The following is an 8,665-nucleotide window of genomic DNA, read 5'->3' as shown; positions in this document are numbered from 1 at the left end:
GTGTGCGTGTGTGTGTGTGTGGATGTGTGCGTAAGTGAGTGCATCTGTGCTAAGGTGTGAAGAGTCAAGTGCAGGTGGTCAGTCCAGGTGGTCAGTCCAGGGGGTCAGTCCAGGGGGTCAGTCCAGGGGGTCAGTCCAGGTCAAGTGTTTCAAGGCTTCTTCGTGTTCTTCGTGTTCTTTATTCTCGCTGTACGGGTAATTGTTTGTAAGCGTTCAGCTCGGCACAAGCTTTTCCTGGCACAGTATGTCTTATTTCAATGGGAATCCGTACTTCTCCATCGCGTGAATGTGTTAAGGGTGCTCCTGCTTATTGATCAGTTCCTCAACGCTCTAACGAACAGTAGCAATGATGTCTAGCAGAACAAAGACCAGAGAAACTCACTCAACTCACAAGGAATCTCTTGGAGGATCTGCTACTCGGGAATGCACTCTCATTTGACCCAACGGCATCCGACACCCATCCGTCATGCTTGAAACTGAAATTGACATATAAGCGCCGGTACTTAACGGGCCCGAGGCCCGATTTAAATCCACTCTAACAGACTAGCGGACTGACCCTGACCCCTCTGCTACTCAGGAGTTGGCAGACATGCGCCACATCCACTCCAAGGTGAAGAAGCAGTACCAGGACAAGATGGCCGAGCTGGCCCACGCCAACCGGAAGGTGGAGCAGCATGAGACAGAGGTGAAGAAGCTGAGGCTGAGGGTGGAGGAGCTGAAGAAAGAACTGGGTCAGGCGGAGGACGAGGTGAGCACCAACACACACCACATTCACTTATACGTGGATACATATACAGTTCCCTATGTAAATATTGGGACAATTAAGCATTTGGTTAATTTGAGGTTAAGGTTCAGACTGTCGGCTTTAATTTGAGTGTATTTTCATCCATATCTGTTGAACCGTTTAGAAATTACAGCACTTTCTGTACATCGTCCCCCCATTTTAGGGGAGAAAAAGTACTGGGATCAATACACTTATGTGTATTCAAGTAGTAAAAAGTGAAGTATTCCCTCCCTCCCTCCCTCCCTCCCTCCCTCCCTCCCTCCCTCCCTCCCTCCCTCTCAGCTGGATGAGGCCCATAATCAGACCAGGAAGCTACAGCGGTCTCTGGATGAGCAGGTGGAGCAGTCAGAGAACCTCCAGGTCCAACTGGAACATCTGCAGTCCCGGTATGATTGATTCTGACACACACACACGCATGCGCACACACTCATCATATGCTCTCTCTCACACACACACACACACATGCGCACACACACACACACACTCACATACACACCTCTCATATATGCTCTCACACACACACTCTACCTATGTTTATCTACATGCAGGAAAAGCACACTTCCACACGTCCAATGTCATACCCTTCTCAGCGGTCTTTGGCAGTGTAAGATGTTTAATCAGACAGTGTATGGCTGCCATGCTTGTGTTCTAAACTCTAGTTCTCCCAGGTATCTTAGCTGGAGAATATTAGCCCACTGTGAGGCTTGTGTCTTAGTTTGTCAGGCAAGCAGCCCTGCTCCCACTAGGCCAGTCTGTCTACTAGCCGTCCTGTCCCCTCTCTCTCTCTCTCTCTCTCTCTCTCTCTCTCTCTTTCTCTCTCTCTCTCTCTCTCTCTGTCTCTCTCTCTCTCTCTCTCTGCCTTATCATTCCACCCGCGTCCCAGCTCATCCCCTCCGACAGCCAATCGCGGGCCGACCAGTCACAATTTACCGTAGTAACACAGAGCCTGTGTGCAGCATAGCGGTGCTGGCCCCCTGTAGCTTAGCAGAGGGGTGACAGGCGTGTTGGCATGGAAACGCCTTTAGGAACACACACACACACGGCCTCATGGAGCCCTGACCCGGAACAGTGAGGGAGTCAGGCCCCATCAGGTACCTAGTATAACATTGTACTGTACGTGGATGAACTCGCTCAACCCACATTAACCCTGATGCACGGGTCGTAGCTGGATAGGAGTGGGAATATTAATGGTTTAAAAAAAAAAATGAAATATTAATAGATGAAGGATTTTGAGATTTAGTGGTTGTCCACTACCTCTCCGATTGGTATTTTACTATCCTATCACTCCTCTCTCTTTCTGTCATTTCTTTCTCTCCCATCTTTTCCGGCCACATGTAATGCTTTCTTTGATCTCTCTGCTCTGACTCTTTAAAGGGATAATGTGACATTATGGCAATAAAAGCCCTTTTTTCTACACACCCAGAGTCAGATGAACTAGCATACTAGCTGTTCCTATAGACCTTCAGTGATTGCGCAAACGCTAGTTAGCAATGGCTCCAGAAACGACCTACACCTTCCTTCAAACTACACTCAGCGACATAAAAATGGTATCCATGAGTTCATCTGACCCTGGGGAAGTAGAAAAAAGTAATTGCCAAAATGTCTCACTATCCCTTTAACCAGGGGAATAGTTCTCACCACTTCCCAGCCTGTCTGTCTGAGATATAAATAGTTTAGTGGTCTCCCAGCTCCAGCCCAGTCTATGATCATAAAGCTAATGTCTAAATCAATACCTCAGACCAGGCCAGGTGATCCGGGAAAACCTCTGTTGCATTCTGGGACAGCCAGTACTGTGTGTGTGTGTGTGTGTGTGTGTGTGTGTGTGTGTGTGTGTGTGTGGTGTGTGTGTGTGTGTGTGTGTGTGTGTGTGTGTGTGTGTGTGTGTGTGTGTGTGTGTGTGTGTGTGTGTGTGTGTGTGTGTGTGTGTGTGTGTGTGTGTGTGTGGGTGTGTGAGTGGTGGGGAAGGGGTGGTTAGTGGCACAGCCTGCCAAATGCTTATTTTACTGTAGCTTGTTAAAAGTCCATCCTTCACATCGATTTATCAATCAATCCTCTGTGGATCGTCTAATCCTGTGCACACACGCTCAATGTCACAAGCGCACACACACACACACACACACACACACACACACACACACACACACACACACAAACATACTCCACATAGCCTATACACACATGACCTTTGGCCCCCGGGTTTGTTAACAGGCCTAGGGTCAGTGGTGAGATAGTTGCAGACGGCGCTGAAGCATGTGGATATAATGGCCTGGGAGAAATGGAGAGGGAGATAAGAGATGGACAGACAGACAGACAGACAGACATACAGACAGACAGACATACAGACAGACAGACAGACAGACAGACAGACAAAGCTAGCCACCATGAGAAAGGTCCCTAACAATAGGAGGTGTTATTTTAACGCCGTCGCATGACACTGTCAGAACGTTGTTAAAACAGAAAGGTCCTGATCCGGAGGTGTGGTGATGTCATGTGAGGCATCTTTACACCAGGATCTGGCCTTTACGCTTTGCGATACTGTGCCCCTCCAATCTGTCACACTGGACATAAACAACTAGCCACTTCTATGGCTGAGGTGTAGGCCTATTCTACAAAGCAGAATCAATGAGTTAGCCAGCTAACTTGCCTTAATATTCTGAGATGACTTATAATTTCTTTGAAAAATAAGCTTGAAATGGGCATGGTCTAATTGATTCAACATCCAAAACCACATATCTAAGTTTAACTTCCTTAATGAACCATAAAATCAATAGTTATTCATGGCTGTTTATCAAAGTTAGCTGGCTAACTCATTGATCCTACTTTGTAGTGTACCCCTCTGGTCTGAAGACTGACAGCTTAATGGTCCACAACAAACCTTTCAGGATAGTGTGTGCATGTGATGGGAATGCATGTGCATGTGGTAAGAAAGGGTGTTTTTCTTTCTGTGTGTTGTGTCATTTCTGGTGGACCGGCAGGACGTTCAGATCTCTCCAAATACTCGGCACTCTGAAGGCAATTAGAAAGTGGATCAAATGAAGCATGTTCTTTTCTTTTGATTTCCCGTCACTGTAGCAGGCTTGTCTGTTTAGCGCAGTCCGGGGGCCAATTCAGACTTCAAAATGGGACGCAGGTTGTGGAGCGCCAACGATATTAGCAAAACTCTCTGGATGAACAGTGAGAGGCTTAACACGCACAGCCCCAATGTAGAGCTGTGGATGTTGACAGCAGGTTGTGTGCGCTGTCATTTGAAGTTCTCCTCTCGGCTTGTATGTCTTCCGAGGAGCCGCGTTAGTGGGTTTAACGTGATCTGAGAGGTGGTTATATCACAGAAGAGATGGAGTAGGAGAGGAGGATTAGAAAAGAGAGGGAAAGCGAGGGGGGGAAAAATAACGTTGGTTTTGTCTATAGATTTAAGAGGAAGGGCTTAGGATTGTGTTGGTATTTGAGATCTTTCTAACCTTGATTTCTCTCTCCTTTCAATGTAACGTAAACCTTCATACTGTATATTCCCACGGAGTGTGCCACATTGCTGTTTGATATTGTACCAGCTGTGAACAGACAGAAATAACACATTAGCAGTTTAGCAAGGCTGTTGGCTTTATAGATTAGATTGATTTGCGTTCATGCATTTGTAGCAGAGGCTTTGTTGTGGAAGATATTGTGGAAGCAATTGGGCATGAGTTTGATAAATTAATTATAGTAGCAGCATGAAAATATAGACTACCCACTGGGCACAGACGCAATTTAATTGTTTGGGTTTGATTTCATTTTCTGTTGAGTTGTCAACTAACGTGAATTCGACGTGAAATCAACAAAACATTTCATGTCATTGGATTTAAGTTCACAGTTGTGTGGAAAAAACGGGAAATTCCCCTACGTTGATGACTTCTTAGCAAATCACATTTATGTTTTTGTAATGACATGGAAACAATGTTGATTCAACCAGTTTTTGCCCAGTGGGTATCATTTCTCTATCCCCCCACCCCCTCTCTCCCTCTCTTTCGCTCTCTCTCCCTCTCTTTCGCTCTCTTTCGCTCTCTCTCTCTCTCTCTCTCTCTCTCTCTTTCTCTCTCTTTCTCTCTCTCTCTCTCTCTCTCCCTTTCTCTCTCTCTCTCTCTCTCTCTCTCTCTCTCTCTCTCTCTCTCCCCCTCTTGTCTTTCAGATGTACTCTCTGACACCTTAAAATGGCCTTGCTAAGTGTTTGGGCAATGGAAAAGCTTTTAGTCGTTTAGTGGGTGACTGTGGTCAAAACAGTATTATGTGTAATTTAGCGCCATTAAAAGGATCTCTGTTCCTGTCAGTGAATCCCCCAGTATACTAACATGGCCTGGGGAAAACAGAGGGTCAATCTATGCCCCTGGCTCCATCATACTAGCCTGATTCCACATCTGTTGGTATTGTCCTGCTAACTCCTGTATATAGTCCATAACCACAGACATTGACAGGACAGCACAAACAGACCTGGAACCAGGCTAGCATTACACCACAGAGGATGGGAACAGAGAGTAGTAAATGGGAGCACTAACACAGATACTACTTCTTGGAAATACTTAACATAGTATATTCTGTACTTGCCAGGGTTTAGTTTTCTCTATGGCGGACATATCTTAGAGGCTGATTCTCTCTACCTGGTTGAATCATCTAATTTGACGGAGAGTGATCCCTGGCTGTGTGGGAGGCCGTGTTCTTTCTTTTTCTAAACTGAGGCTCAGTTCACCCTTGAGCCATTCTAGCTGTGCGTCATCACAACACACACAGCAGCGCACACTACTGCAGATTCACTGCGAACAGGCACGCCAATCCATCCTGCAAATTTCTAGAAATAGTTAAACTCTCTCACATCATAATAACATGAGTGGTTGTGTAGTTTTAATAAGGATGTTGTTTGTCAGGGAGTGAGGGAGTGTCCTTTGCTGGTTGAGCTGCAGCTCAGACCAGGGTCATCTATAATTGAGGAGGGAGTGGATTCATTATGTGAAGCTGTGTTGGGTCTTTGATGTGCAGAGTGAGGTGCTGAAGCCTGCGGGTGAGGGATCAGATATGGCCCCACAGAGCCACCGTGTCACATTAGTGTCACTTTGTCTCCCAACGGGATGATGCATGGGGCACAGCTCAACACTCACACTGAACAATCACTGAACACACACACACACTGATCAATCACTGAACACTCACACTGAACACACACTGAACAATCACTGAACACACAGCTCAACACACACTGCTCAATCACTGAAGACTCTGATCAAACACTGAATACTCACACTGAACACACACTAAACGCTCACTAAACACACTGAACACACTAAACACACACTGAACACTCACACACTGAACACTCATACTGAACACACTGATCAAACACTGAACACTCACACTGAACACACTCTAAACGCTCACTAAACACACACTGAAGACTCACACACTGAAAACTCACACACTGAGCACTCATACTGAACACACTGATCAAAACTGAACACTCACACTGAACACACACTGAACAATCACTGAACACACAGCTCAACACTCACACTGAACAATCACTGAACAAACACTGAACACACACTGAACATACTAAACACACACTGAAAACTCACACTGAAGAAACACTGAACACTCATACTGAACACACACTGAACAATCACTGAACACACAGCTCAACACTCACACTGAACACAAACTGAATGTTCACTAAACACACACTGAACACACACTGAACACACACTGAACACACTAAACAAACACTGAACACACTAAACACACACTGAACACACACACACTGAACACTCACACACTGAACACTCACACTGAACACCCTGAACAAACACTGAACACTCCCACTGAACACACACTGAAAGCTCACTAAACACACACTGAACACTCACGCTGAACACCCTGAACAAACACTGAACACTCCCACTGAACACACACTGAAAGCTCACTAAACACACACTGAACACTCATGCTGAACACACTGAACAAGTACTGAACACTCACTGAACACACTAAACACAATAAACACATTCCAAACACAAACTGACCACTCACACTGAACACACACTGAACACGGACACTGAATACACTGAACAAACACTGCGCTATCACACTGAACACACACAGAACTCACACTAAACACACACTGATCTTACACTGAACGCTCACTAAACACACACTGATCACACACTGAACTCACACTGAACACACACTGAACACACACTCAATGCTCACTAAACACACACTGAACACTTACACTGAACATATTGAACACACACTGAACACTCACACTGAACACTCACTAAACACACTGAACACTCACACTGAACACACACTGAATGTTCACCAAACACACACTGAAGACACACTGAACACACTGCACTTTCATTAAACACACACTGAACACACACTGAACTTTCACTAAACACACACTGAACTCAAACTGAACACTCACTAAACACACACTGAACACACACACTCCTCTATTGCTGGTATTGTTGCACACTTGAACAATGTCACCGACTTTCAAGCGTGTAGAAGTTTAGAATGATTACTTTTCTTTTTTTTAAATCACAAGACAGACAGGGCACATCAGGCATGCCGCCTTTATCATCACTAGGTCTCCTTCTGACTATGATCATTAGTCTCTGTATCACAAATATGTAAATTCTCATTCTCTTAAAAGGATATAAACTTGTACTAAACACTTTTACTTTATAAAACAGTGAAGAAGTGATACTATGGACACATTCACATTTCCACTCATATTCGAGGTTACAGATGGCTAATTTCATAACTCACTGTGACGCACCACCTTGCCAGTTGGCTAGCTAGACACTCGGTTAGTATACAACACAGTAGGTGTATTTCTCTGTATCTGGAGAACATTAAAACAAGACTCTCTAATGTACTTGTCCTCTTGCTCAGTTGTGCACTGGTGCCTCCCACTCCTCTTTCTATTCTGGTTAGAGCCAGTTTGCTCTGTTCTGTGAAGGGAGTAGTACACAGCGTTGTACGAGATCTTCCGTTTCTTGGCAATTTTTCGCATGGAATAGCCTTCATTTCTCAGAAGAAGAATATACTGACGAGCTTCAGAAGAAAGTCTTTGTTTCTGGCCATTTTGAGCCTGTAATTGAACCCACAAATGCTGATGCTCCAGATACTCAATTAGTCTAAAGAAGGCCAGTTGTATGGCATCTTTAATCAGAACAACAGTTTTCAGCTGTGCTAACATAATTGCAAAAGGGTTTTCTAATGATCAATTAGTGTCACACTCTGACCTTAGTTCTTTTATTATGTCTTTGTTTCAGTATGGTCAGGGCGTGAGTTGGGTGGATTGTCGATGTTCTTTTTTCTATAATTTGGGATTTCCTGTGTTCGGCCTGGTATGGTTCTCAATCAGAGGCAGCTGTCAATCGTTGTCCCTGATTGAGAATCATACTTAGGTAGCCTTTTTCCACCTGTGTTTCGTGGGTGTTTATTTCCTGTTTAGTGTTTTTTCATTCACCTTACGGGAGGGACTGTTTGTTGTCGTTTGTTGTTTTGTTCAGTGTTCAGTTATTTGATTAAAAACATGAACACTTACCACCCTGCGCTTTGGTCCTCACCTTCTTCCACCACAGACGATCGTTACAATTTGCCTTTTAAAATTATAAACTTGGATTAGCTAGCACAGCGTGCCATTGGAACACAGGAGTGATGGTTGCTGACAATGGGCCTCTGTACGCCTATGTAGATATTCCATAAAAAATCTGCCGTTTCCAGCTACAATAGTTATTTACAACATTAACAATATCAACACTGTATTTCTGATAGATTTGATGTTATTTTAATGGACAGAAAATGTCAATTTCAAAGAGACCCCAAACTTTTGAACGGTAGTGTACA

General features: G+C 44.5%; 1 protein-coding gene and 1 long non-coding RNA gene across 2 annotated transcripts in view; one reads left to right on the top strand and one right to left on the bottom strand.

The window, feature by feature from the left end:
• Nucleotides 1–8,665, bottom strand: part of LOC149971375 (uncharacterized) — a 318,492-nt gene that overhangs the window by 78,491 nt on the left and 231,336 nt on the right. The window lies entirely within an intron of this gene.
• Nucleotides 1–8,665, top strand: part of LOC110506389 (coiled-coil domain-containing protein 102A) — a 69,314-nt gene that overhangs the window by 56,954 nt on the left and 3,695 nt on the right. The window contains exons 7-8 of the mRNA XM_036963790.2: nt 578–748; nt 1,067–1,170. Coding sequence (XP_036819685.2) covers nt 578–748; nt 1,067–1,170 — 275 coding nt within the window. The remainder of the gene's footprint in view (nt 1–577; nt 749–1,066; nt 1,171–8,665) is intronic.

The sequence above is a fragment of the Oncorhynchus mykiss genome, chromosome 26 (genome assembly GCF_057628025.1).
Source record: "Oncorhynchus mykiss isolate SJ-2025 chromosome 26, ASM5762802v1, whole genome shotgun sequence".
Lineage (NCBI taxonomy): Eukaryota > Metazoa > Chordata > Actinopteri > Salmoniformes > Salmonidae > Oncorhynchus > Oncorhynchus mykiss.
Note: the sequence above shows the minus strand (reverse complement) of the source record. Positions and strands in the feature narration are given on the sequence as shown.